The sequence below is a fragment of the Centroberyx affinis genome, unplaced genomic scaffold (assembly GCF_046629955.1).
Source record: "Centroberyx affinis isolate AG114_WGS23_722 - 3 ecotype Tasmania unplaced genomic scaffold, CSIRO-AGI_Caff_v1 ptg000933l_1, whole genome shotgun sequence".
NCBI classification, from domain to species: Eukaryota; Metazoa; Chordata; class Actinopteri; order Beryciformes; family Berycidae; genus Centroberyx; species Centroberyx affinis.
In genome coordinates, this window is record NW_027279510.1 from 117,004 (window position 1) to 129,601 (window position 12,598).

Below are 12,598 nucleotides of genomic sequence, written 5' to 3' on the forward strand. Positions count from 1 at the left end.
GCACTTTCCTCCCCATATCTCCTCTCCTCTCGTCTCCTCTCCTCTCCTCTCCTCTCCTCTCTCCTCTCCTCTCCTCTCCTCTCCTCTCCTCTCCTCTCCTCTCTCCTCTCCTCTCCTCTCCTCTCCCCCTACAGAAAGCGGCAAGTGCGATAACAGAGGAACAATCAACTCAAACAGCAGGCCATGCAACTGCAAGGTATAGGAACATAAGACTGCACTATGGAAAAATGCTATATGAACCCTTAGGATTATAGTATAATAATAACCTAACTATATTATAACCATATAATGTTAAATCTGGAATTTATTTGTAGTTTTGTGTGACTTTGGCATGCTGCCATAATTTTGCTGCTGTCATCTTTTATGAAAGAAATGATGAGCTTGACAGGCAGATGTATGACATGTGTGTGTGTGTTTGTGTGTGTGTTGCAGAACAATGTGGCGGGCGCTCAGTGTGATGAGTGTAAGCCCGGGTCCTTCCACCTTTCAGAGGCCAACCCAGATGGCTGTCTACAGTGTTTCTGTATGGGCGTCACCAAACAGTGTGCCAGCTCCACTTGGAACAGAGACCAGGTAGGTTGCCAAACTATGAATGGGCAAGGGAGGGGCAAATACAATGATATCAAGGGTTCACTCAGTGCTTGTGCAGTTATGCTGTATCAGCAAATCTACTGTACTTCCAGATGCAAAACGATGATATGCAATCTGCAAGCAAGTGTATGATCTGTAAATGTAAGGAAAACACATCTCAATCAGATAATTTATGTCCCTCAGGTTCGTGGAGGAGTGAATGGGCAGCTATTCTCCCTCTCCAACAGTGCCAACACTAAAACTATCTCTGAAGGCATCTCCCAGAGGGGCCCCTCTGAAGTGGTCTACCGCTCCTTCTCCAGTGTCCCCAAAGACATCTACTATTGGGTTCTGCCTGAGAGCTTCAGAGGAGATAAGGTGAGAGAAAAGACGAAGAGGGAAGGGGAGAGAAGAGAGCGTTTCTTTCTCCAAGGAAAAAAAAGTGTTAGTCAAGCTAGATTTCTCTGCCCTTTCTGTCCCACTCATGCCGCAACATGTTGTCAAGTGGAAAGGCTGCACTTATCCAGACAGCGAGCTTCCTTTCAACCCTTTGGTTTGAATTCATAGACCTGCTCCACATGCGTGTCATGTGACTTACCCCACAATGTCATAGGGGTGAAATACCTTTCCACCATCCAGCCTTCTCAGAAGAGCATTGTTGTTGAGTCTGTCTTTCTCCATGTTGCCATCAGGTGACAGCCTACGGCGGGGAGCTTCGCTACAGTGTGCGTTATGAACCGTGGCAGCGCTCACTGGTGATTGACGGTCAGCCGGATGTGGTTCTCCAGGGCAATGGCATTTTCCTGGAACACTACTCTCAGACTAAGCCCCTTCCGCGTGTCCCAACAACCATCACTGTGACCTTCAGAGAGGTGTGTGTGGGGGTTTTTATCCAGAGCAAAAAGTCCTGCACATTCATGGTCGAAAAATCACGGTGAACACAGATTTTATGCTGCACAGCGTTGTTAGTAGTGGTTGTTTGAATAGTGCATCTTTACTGTCCTATATCTACATCTAAATCAAAATCGTGAGACAATGCCACTCACTTCTCTCTCCTCTCCACTCTCTTCTGGCTGATAGTCTGCATGGCGTCGCGCTGATGGGCAGCCCTGCACTCGTGAGCACCTCCTGATGGCCCTGGCTGACATTGCCGTCTTTATGATCAGAGCCTCCTACGCCGACAACATGGCTGAGAGCAGGTATGATGGACTGGAGGTTCCTCGATTCCTGTCAATGCACAGTTCACTCTAAAGGAATCCCAGTCCGTTGCACATTATTGTAAATAGGTAAACCTTTTTCGAAATTTAAAGACCAGTGTTTTTGTTGTCTCACCTGTGTACCTTGTGCGTTAAATAGTATGTCAGACATCAGGATGGACGTTGCTGTTCCCCACTCCACTGGTAATGACCGGGCTCTGGAGGTGGAAGAGTGCGCCTGCCCTCAGGGATACAGAGGACCCTCTTGCCAGGTAGACATGCACAAGTACACACATACACACATCATCATAACACAGTCAATTTCTTTGAGCAAAGTAGGAATGGAGTCTATTACAACCTACTGTAATGGAAAAAAGAAATCTTCCCTTCTTTGTCATCACTTGTTTCTGACCTGAGGTGTTTTTCCATGGCGTTGCAGGAGTGCGAGGAGGGCTACACCCGGACGAGCTCTGGCCTTTACCTGGGCACCTGTGAGAGGTGCAACTGCAACGGCCATGCCAGCGGCTGTGACCAGGAGACTGGCTCATGTCTGGTAAGCCATGCCACTCTTCCTCTCTCACTCCTGTGCCAGAGCAGAACCCACTTTGATCTCTGCAGTGGAATGCGCTAATGGTTTCTTGGCGAATCCCAGCATGTGGAAACACTGTCACTCATGAGTATATTCAAGTGTTCCATGGAACTCACCTCCTCCCTATGTGTGTGTGTGTGTGTGTGTGTGCGTCCTGACCAAAAGCAATGTCTCCATAACACTGCTGGGCCGAGGTGTGATCGCTGTCTGCCTGGTTTCTATGGAAACCCAGTGACGGGTGGTGCTCAGGCCTGCCAGCCCTGCCCCTGCCCTGGAACCTCTTCCAGCAACCAGTGAGTTCTTGTCTAAAAGTCTATTCAATTTGAGTCAGTAGTAGTCTGTCTGTTGGCAGTGCAGGCTGTCTGTGAATTCTAGATTAGGCAAGCTACAGTGTATTGTTTTTTATATTATATTCTCATCAATAAAAGCAATTTACTAAAATGCCTTATAATAGCATAAAAAGACACTGCATGCTCGTAAGATAATTTTGCTAAGAAACTGATGTGACTGCTAAAAATAGCAGCCTCATGGTGTGTGATCCTCTATTCCCACAGGTTCTCGCAGTCCTGTTATCTGGATTCGGATGGCCAGCCAACCTGTGACAGTTGTCCCCCGGGATACACCGGCCGGCGCTGTGAGAGGTACATCCTTCCCTCTTTCTCCTTTTCCTTTTCCTCTCTACCTTTCTCTCAGGGTCACCGGGACACTGCTCAGTGTTTGGGGTAACCGGGCGGGCCGGCAGCAAGGTTGGCAGGGGCTGGCAGTAGCACCCATTGGTTTCATTTACAGGAAAGGGATAAAAGCATGTCTGTGGTTTGCATCTCTCTTATTTTTTCCAAGCCAGTCATGATTGAGTGGTGTCAGCGGACGGATGGGAGAAGCAAATCAATGCCACCCATTCTGAAGTGTTTGTGTAATGGGTTTTATCTGTGAAGTTATGTACTGTGTCCCTTTCTTCGACTTGAATGGATTTATTGCTTTGCAAAAAGGAAGGTTAGCCATTGGGATTTCTACTCTTAAAATGTTCCTATATTCTTATAGGAATAGTGACCTTTGGTGGTGAATGATATTTGATCGAAGCCTACAGTATGTCATCATTATTTTTATGGTTTGTGAAAAAAAAAACTTGTTGAAGTGGAATTATGTGCTGAGGAAACCTTTTGTTAGCCTGTGTGGCTTACTTTTGCTTTCTTCTGTCCTCTGCTGTAACTCAGTGTAGGCGCCTTCTCAGATACTGCTTTCTGCTTAAGCTTAAGCTTTGCTGGTCGTGAAATTTGAAGCTGTTGGCGAATGTGATCTGTGTTTATGCACAGACCATATTTACACGCTGGGTCTCTAAGGCATAAATGTAGGCGTGGCATTTATGAGGACTCCTGTCTGTCTGATGAATCTTTGCCACTCCAAGGGCAAAGATGATGAGGTGACTTGGGTATGAGACAATTTATTCATCATTATCATCGTTTGATTATTTGAACCTGTCTGCCTGCATCATTCCTGATTCTGCTGTTTTGATATTAAGAAAAGAGACGCCGTCTGCAGACAGTTGTGGGGATCCCTTCCAGGAGGGGCAGTTAGAGGGCTTCCTGCCTGCAGGATGTGGAGCTGAAGCAGTGTTCAATTTCAGCTTGGAGAAAGAAATAGTAGTGGAGAATAGTGGAGACGATAATGATGACGATGACTACCAGTGGACCGTCACCACGACGGGCCCCAGGAGCATAGGAACAGCCGTCATCCCTACCAGGAGTTTACTATCTACCGCAGCTCACCGCCGCACCACATTGGCGGTCGCCCCCAACAGGACAGCACCCCGACTCCCACCGCGCTTCACAGCCAGTCCAGAGGACAGACACTCCAGCTTCCAGCACTTGCTCCGGATGCACCTCAACACCTTCAACCAGCGCCTGAGCATGCTGGAAAGCAACACGCTCGATATGAAGGAGAGCATTCACGCCATGGAGGACCAGCAGAGCCACCTCAGTTCCCAGCTAGAGAAGCTCATTGCTATGCGGCCGGCCACGGAAAACCAGGAGAAGGTTAGCGAGCTGGAGAAGAGCTACACAGACATGGAGGTCCGTCTGAGCAGGCTGGAGGGAAGGCTGGAGATCCTAATTGACGGCTTCACGGCCCTGGCTCAGGAGATGAACAAGATGAAACGGACCAGACACATCTCCCGGTCGCCCCAAGAAAGGAGGGTTCTGCCTGCAGTCACCACGCTCCTCATACCTTCCATGTACACGACAACACAGCCTATTATACCTACAGAAAAGCCTCTCACCAGTAGAGCCACTGCACCCAAAAGCATACCTACACCCCGTCTTCCGGTGAAAAGACCCACTACTGCACCTCTGAGAATCAGAAAACTCAAACCATCAGCTGCCACAAAACCATCATCCCAACCAGCCAAAAAGACAACTAAGCCCAAATCAGTGACTAGGTCGTCCAAAAGTCAAGTCACAACAAGGTCAACAATCAAGTTAAAGACGACCCTGAGTAAACCCAGGACGAGTTCTAGACCTAAACCACAAGCTACAGTGAAGCCTGGAACAAAGAGACCAGTGGGCAAGAGGCCTGTAGCTAAGCGTCCTTCACAGCCTAGTAAAACAAAACCAAGGCAAGTCAAAGAAACGGTAGCAACCACAAAATTTCAACTGGAACCACCATCTCACAAATCCAAGCCTGCAAAAACATCGCCGCTGCCTAAACCACAAAACCACGGCAATAAAAAGGATGCTACTCAAACTAGGAGAAATGATAGAAGAACCAAGTCATTTAGATCAGATGCACCGGATCCAAAGGAGGTTCAGGGAGGGTCTAAGCCGAACAAGGGTAACACTAACCAACGTGGAAAAAAAGTTGAGCGCAATGCAGTTAAGTTGGTCTCATCATCTCATAAAACCCAGGCTTCCAAAAAAAACAAGTTGAATCCCACTAAGGTCACAACCACAAAAGCTACCAAGGCTGCTACCGCTAAGAAGCTGTCTAAGACAACAAAGAAAGGGATATCCACTCCCTCTAAAAAAACCCAAGGGAAAAAGAAGACAAAGCCTCATCCGAGTGTTGTGGACCTACTGAGGCTCTTAAAAGGAGATCACAAGTCTACAAAGGAAAAGGAGACGCAAGATGGTTCTCTTCATGTTGTCTTGGGAAGGCTGGCCATCCCTATCAGAATTATCCCTGATGACTAGGGAATAATGTTGTGTTGTGTTTTTATATTTCGTTTTTTTTTGCTGTTTTTTTTTTCTCCATCATTTATATCTACAGGCTCTGGTCCTGATATTTATGTCTGTTACTGTAAGAATATCTATGGAACTTTATGAAGGGACTGATTTTTTTTACACTGTGTTATTTGAGAGGAACTCGTCAACATTGAAAATGTTTAATGTTGTGCTGATATGGTCTTCTGAATTTTTCATTGAGATGCTATCGCCTTACTGCTTTTATGCTGTATGTTATGATAATCCAAACTATTGCACAAAATCTTGCTATGAAGAGACAGCATGGCAGCAGTAACTCTCATATGTATAAATTTGTCCATTCTCTTATGGCCAGACTACCTCAAGTTTTACATGAGTATCATCCCTACATTATCAGTCCCTTGTTGGGTCGTTTTGAAAACCTCATGCCCAGCATGTTTCATACATTCAAATGGGTATGTCTTCTACAGTGCCTTCAAGTGATAGTTGTTGGTGTCCTGGAAAAGCCTCGCATCTCCAAGTTGAATGTACTACACTGCAAACAATATCCATTTTAACAAGTCATTTAATCTTGCATTAAAATATTATTTGGCAAGTGAAAAACAAATGGGGGTGAGATAATTTACTTGTTTCCAATGCAAATCATCTTGTTTCAAGAAGGTTATCTTGATACTAGTGGAATGATCTGCTTTATTTGAAGATATTCTCACTTGTTTATAGAAAGTTCAAGAAACAAGTGACAACAACTGCATTGGAAGCAATTTAAATGATCTAAACCTGTTTTTCCTTGTTTTAAGACTGAATATGAGACTCAATTACTTGTTAATTTTTTTTTTTTGGCAGTTTATGTGTTTTTGCTGAATATTTTAATTAACTTGCCCTAAGGTCATAAAACATGTTCTATACATTTTGGTATAAATATCCAAACTGGAAATGCAAGGTTTGCTTAGGACACAAATGTTACATTCAGCCTAAGCCTGGGTGCTTTTATTGCTTTTCTTCAGATTATTTTCTTAAATAGCAAAGTTTTCAGGGATGATGCTTATCAAATTAATACATTACAAAAGATAGCTCTATCACTGAGCATCAGTCATATCCTCAGCTGTATCAGTGTACCCAGGTTCCAAGACCGTCCCTAATATCATCTTTGTAGAAATGAAAGTTGATATTCTTTGTTTTCATATGAATGTGGTGTAATATCACATTGTTAATTATATTTTATCTATGTGTACCATGAGTATACCCTTGTAATATCCTTTCTTCATAGCCTTTAATTTTTAAGCACATTTTCAACATTTTCATGTGACTATATCTACTTTGATGTATTGTCTATTGCCATTTAATGAGAGTTATCACCCCCATCTATAAACATCTGTAAAACAACATTGATCGGACGGCTTGACAAACTTAAGTACGTCTGAGAAACTACATGTCAAAAGGTAGACTGGATAGGTTTTCCCAAAGCAAGTTCGTAGCACTGAAGTCCTCTTGCAGCAGTTTGTTGGCTGCTGACCTGCGGAGCTGCCAGAGGACAGGTGAGGTAAGACTGCCAGCAGCTGTCCTGCACGGGTCTACAGCTGGATCAGCCTTTGTTTTGGGGGAGTGGTGCCATCGCTTGCTTGGGTTACAGTCGTATCGCTTTGCTGTGTCGTATTATCATAAACGCCTCTTTAGCAGTTTAGCGCCTTGTTCTTCTGCGTTTCATATCAACTCTACTCACCTCTGCTCAGTTCTTATATCAGTTCTATATTTGTGAAGCTTTCATTTGAACATTTGTTGAATTCTGGTAAAATATTTCCCTCTTCATGGTAGTGTTTCTGTTCCTGTGCAAAGGGCTTCCTCAGTTTCAGCTGTACCACATTCATTTGAGAGATGGGATCAACATCTGACACATGTTGAGTGTTTTAACATTGGCTATGCTTCATCCATCTCCGGTGCTAGCAATATTTCATTATTTTTTTCTTTCTGGGAAAACTGAGTCATTGTTTGTGTACATTAATGCAAAAAACTGGGTGTCATTCTTTGGTTTTTAGGTTGTTGAATTTCAGACCTGTGCATAGCATAGACATGTTGGTAATTACTTACTGTCTGGAATAATAGAATAGTTTGGATCTGCCTTGTCTGAGTAACTTAGTCCTTTGTTCATGAAGGCTATTGTAGGTCAAGAAGTCTCCCTTAAGGACAAGTCTCATCAAATGTAACGCCTTCCCAGTTTCCTGCCTCATTGTTCTTTGGGTTAAAAACATGTATCCTCTTTGACTGGAAATATTTACTTAGACAAGTCGTCTATTTTTCATTTCAGATGTGCTGCAGGATACACTGGAAACCCCCTGGTTGGACAGAGATGTGTTGTTGGCAACAATGAAGTCAACGGTGCGTATGCTGATCCAAGCAAATAACTGGTGTTCCATCTGGCTTATTCTTAAAATTTGCAAAAGTTGTCAAGGTTCCCCTCTGGATTGAACATAAATACGTTGTATCTTGTCTTTGAACGGAGAGCTGGTACATACTGTAATCATCTGCTCTGCTGGCCTGTTGCAGGTAACTGCTACAACTGTGACCAAAGAGGAAGTGAAGGCTGCAACAGTGGTGTGTGCCGCTGCAAGGTAAGCAAACAAAGACACAAGCACTTTTTTTATCAAGTTGTTACCTTTTGATGTCCTCTTCTCCACTTCTAATGCATCTTGAACTGAACTGACTTTCCTCTCATTACATTCAATTCATATTATGTTGCAGATGAATGTCGAGGGCCCATCTTGCTCCAACTGCAAGTCTGGAACCTTCCACCTCAGCCCGGACAACAAAGATGGCTGCTTGTCCTGTTTCTGTATGGGCGTCACTCAGCAGTGCTCCAGCTCCACCTACTACAGAGACCTGGTAAGCCCTACAAGTGGTGCAACAAGTACATCATATGAGAACAATGGAATGGTTCATACGTCAAGAAGAGGTCAGTTAAACAGAAGTGACCTCATGAGTTTGTTCTAGGTTATGCGTTTTTCCTGTGGCTGAGATTATATCGGCGAGTAAGTTATGCATCTATACCTGGGCAAAAAAAAAGTGTGTGTGCATGTGTAATTGTGTGTGCAAGTGGGGTGGAGAGTGGGAGTCTAAATTGGCTTCTGGAGTGATACGCTGCCCTCATCAGACCGGCCTTGAGTGGTTCCAAGCCAGTGAGATCACATTCATTAGCAGTGTTGGCCACAGATTGACTGATATCTCTTGTGACAACATCCCACATTGGCAATTATTCCTGTGCACTCACTCACCCATGCTAAGCAATATACTGCAAGGGTAACTTTTGGCTCTTGTCTCAGAATTTCCCCAAGGCAAAGGGCTGAGGAACTTGCAGCCTGGATGTGACTAGAATGAGCCTGCTCACCCAGGAAAAATTATGATGTAAATCCAATTTTACATCATGGCAGGTGTACAAACAATTTCATCCACAGCTAACATTTCTAGTATGTAGCAGCAATGAAATCATACTGAATCACTAATTGCAGACACAACATCCATGATACATTTTAATGCATTAGGTAGACTTTATTGAAGCATGCAGGGAATATTCAAATAAACACAACTTGATTGATAGACTGACTGGCCACACCTGCTTTTTAATAACGCTGAAGTGAAGCAAAATGTAAATGCAGGTGTAAGTGCCAGCTAAGAAAGAAAAAAAAAAAAGAAAAAGAAAATCGAGACCCAAGTTTTAAGATACCACTTTTCAGGATATGTGGGGGTTTTTTCATAGAGCTGAGTGTTTTTTTCAAATGTGTTCCTCCAGGTGTCCTCAGTCTTTACTCCAGGGAACTTCCAGGGATACGCTTTGGTGAACCGTCAGCGCACCAACCGCATCTCTACTGGCTTCACTGTGGAGGTTTCCACTGAAGGCACTCAGCTCTCCTACAGCAACTTCGACTACCTGGGACAGGAGCCTCACTATTGGCAGCTACCGGAGGTCTACCAGGGAGACAAGGTCAGTATCATATTGAGTTACATATAGCAGTTAGTGGAAGTAGCCAAACCTACTTCTGAACACCTTAGTGCTGCATATAAAGGGGCCACACCTAACTGGAGCAGCACTCCTCAGAAACCTGTAGACCATTCTCAAAGCTTCATCTACTGCTCTCTCCATTGCCAAGCTGTTCCTTCTTATTTTCAATCTTTCTTTTCAAGCAACCTCATGCAAATTGCTATCCCATTCTCTATGTGTGCAATAGTTTTGTTGTTTTGATTCCATTGTAAGATTTCTTTTCATCTTCTGTTAAATCCATTTGCTAAAGATCAGTGCCTCCCACAGTAAACTGAGTAGTTTTAAGGGCTGAAAGATTCAAACAATTACTTAACGTAGCTCTCCATTTTTTGTATCTGCCTGTCCACTCTCTGTAGAAAGAGCCTTTGTTTGCTCGCATGAAACGAGCAGAGCAGGTAATGCCAATCAGAGCTCGCCTTGTTGTTGTGATTGTAGCTTGACCACATGAAATCTAATTTGATTTTTGTTCGTGTTTCAAGTACAGCATTGTTTGGCATGTTTCAAAGGATTGCTGTGATGTGGCATTTGATTTTACATTGTGTGGATATACTCTGTTTGTCATACCTTCTATTTTGTATGCACATCGATACATTAGGTATGTTATTTGGATTTAAACATATTTTGTCATCGTTGATTGAAGGTTTTGTGTGTTAGAAGCGTGAATTTCTGCAGTCTTTGCAGTTTGCAGCTGAAAGCGGTTGCTAAATGTCTCTCAGTGTTGAATACTTACATTGCAGTGGGTATTGCAAACAAAAATTGCATTCTGCTCCACATCACATGAACCATGTAAATGATGGTCATGAATTTTGATCAGGAATGACTCATGAAGGAGTTCCATACGCTTTCATCTTTGCTCTAATAACACTGCCATAAAACTCCCAAATGCCATCAGCTCAGTGATTAGGAAAGTGATCACAAGGGCTTGCTTTATCCACATCACTAGAATGACTCATACTTGCCAGAGGAGCAGCTAAGGAAGGATGCTCCCATATGGAACCTAATGGCCTCTGAACGTAAACGCACCTACAGGTCCAAAAGAGCTAGACAGGTACTATGAACTGCACTGTAGATTACTGAAGCCACCCAGTGACTCCAGTAGCATGTCCAATGAGAGTAAGGCAACGGCTGTTTGCACAGTGTTTTCAGTCATCATTCGCTAACACACTGATAGCTGGCATAATCCCCTCAGTTCATAGATGTTTATAGCAGCATGGAGAATCACCTCAGTTATCCAAAGGTTCACTGAGCATGTCTGAAGGTTCACTGAGCACTCAGATATTTGTGTGTGCATATGCATGTGTGTGTGTACTACGAACAGAGTGACTTGGCATGTGATCGGGAATTTTTCTTAAGAGTAAGAGGCACGGTTGTTGTCATGGGCATGTGCCTATGATTTGATTTGTATGTTTTATATCTTAAGTGATCTCAATGTTGTTTGTGTACATCCAAGGCCTGTAGACTTGGACTGAAGAGCATGACAGAGCATGTCCACCTTCTTAGTGTATCTTGCGTCGTGGGAGTTGTGGAGCCTCAGCTAAATCCTAAACCCCATCCCCTACATCTTGACTGTTCCTATGGTTACTGTATCTTCTATATCTCCGGTACCCCACTTCCCACCTCCCTAGGGTGAAGTCAGACAGCTGGACGATGAAGTCTGGGCACTCCTCTCTAACTTCTCCCATGGACGAGCTGGTTCCCCTCCATTCTTTCCCCACTCCTCCTCTTCTTCCTCTTCTCGATTCCCCGCTTCCTCCTCCTCCTCCTCCTCTCGGGTCCCAAGTTCCTCTTCTTCTTCCTCCTCCTCCTCCTCGTCCTCTCGGTGGTCTTTGCGTAACCTGAGCCCCCCCTCTTCTCCTCCGTCTGGTATCTCCTCCTCAGTTAGACCAACCAGACCCCATCCCTCCTCCTCAGGCCATGCTCCTCGTCTCCAGGTACACTCTGTCACAGATTGCGAGAGGTTTATCTATTGTTTTTGGTTAATGGTCTTTACTCTGTCTCGGTTGTGTTGCTGACTGCTTGTATTTCTCTCTGGGCCCGGGCCCGGCTGCTGATTCTGATAGCGTCAACAGAGCAAGAACATAGTGAGCAAGACCTCTGCTAGTGCTCCTGGGGACAGCAGCAAGGTAGATGGTGGCATGACTGACTCTCTTACTCACTGACTTCATGTCCCTGACCTTGGCACACACACATAGGAAACTGCCACCCTCCCTGTGATTGAATGGCTTTAAAGTTAATTAACAACTGATTGCCCTCAGTTTGTCCAGGGCAGTTAATGTTTAGTACTGTAATTCATCACATCTCTGTTGTACAGTACAGTCTGTTGAACTCATGCCGAAGTGGAATCTGTTATATTTTTTAAAGAATTGGAAAAGTTACTGAGGGAAACCATAGCACAATTTGCACAATTCCAGGTTCGACAGGGTGGCATTTTCCTTTGGTAAGCAAAGAGTTCCCGCTGACTATTGTTAAAGGAGCGCACTGTAATTGTCCACTTGAGAGTAACATTGGTTTTACAATGGTCTGTAATTACACCATTGGCTAGTTTAAAACACATGCTCTTACTCAGGCTGTCATTTTCACATTATTGACAGTGGAAGTTGTTGTTTTAGCTGTCAGACAAAGCATGGTGTGACTTCTACGCTATTATCAAACTGTAGCCGGGAAAAGAACAGATACTTTAATGGCACTTGCACTACAGAACATGTATTTAAAGAGTATCGCTGTGTGTCGCACATTTGTCCCAATAGTGTCATTGGGCTTAGTCTCTGCCATGCTTGCCTGCTTGCACTGCTTCTCTGCCTGCTTATGTCTTAGTCTCGCTGCCTCTCTCTCTGTGTGGCTTACTCTCTGATGCCTCTCCTTCCTCCTTTGCCTCTCAGTATGCTCTGGTCTACAAAGGTTTCAGCTTGCACCAGGACGGTCTGCTCTACTGGCAGCTCCCAGCGCAGTTCACAGGGGATAAGGTAACTGTGCCAACCGGGGCCGTGTCCCCCTCCTGACCTTCCTCCTGGAAGTCCCA

At 44.4% G+C, this 12,598-nt stretch overlaps 1 protein-coding gene across 1 annotated transcript in view; it reads left to right on the top strand.

Moving 5' to 3' along the window:
* Positions 1–12,598, top strand: part of hspg2 (heparan sulfate proteoglycan 2) — an 88,650-nt gene that overhangs the window by 45,538 nt on the left and 30,514 nt on the right. Inside the window, exons 23-39 of the mRNA XM_071521839.1 lie at positions 135–196; positions 433–573; positions 775–948; positions 1,263–1,442; positions 1,651–1,769; positions 1,927–2,038; positions 2,206–2,319; positions 2,521–2,648; positions 2,910–2,996; positions 7,852–7,922; positions 8,091–8,155; positions 8,286–8,426; positions 9,331–9,522; positions 9,936–9,974; positions 11,205–11,510; positions 11,649–11,702; positions 12,459–12,542. Of these exons, the coding sequence (XP_071377940.1) occupies positions 135–196; positions 433–573; positions 775–948; positions 1,263–1,442; positions 1,651–1,769; positions 1,927–2,038; positions 2,206–2,319; positions 2,521–2,648; positions 2,910–2,996; positions 7,852–7,922; positions 8,091–8,155; positions 8,286–8,426; positions 9,331–9,522; positions 9,936–9,974; positions 11,205–11,510; positions 11,649–11,702; positions 12,459–12,542 (2,069 nt within the window). The remainder of the gene's footprint in view (positions 1–134; positions 197–432; positions 574–774; positions 949–1,262; positions 1,443–1,650; positions 1,770–1,926; positions 2,039–2,205; positions 2,320–2,520; positions 2,649–2,909; positions 2,997–7,851; positions 7,923–8,090; positions 8,156–8,285; positions 8,427–9,330; positions 9,523–9,935; positions 9,975–11,204; positions 11,511–11,648; positions 11,703–12,458; positions 12,543–12,598) is intronic.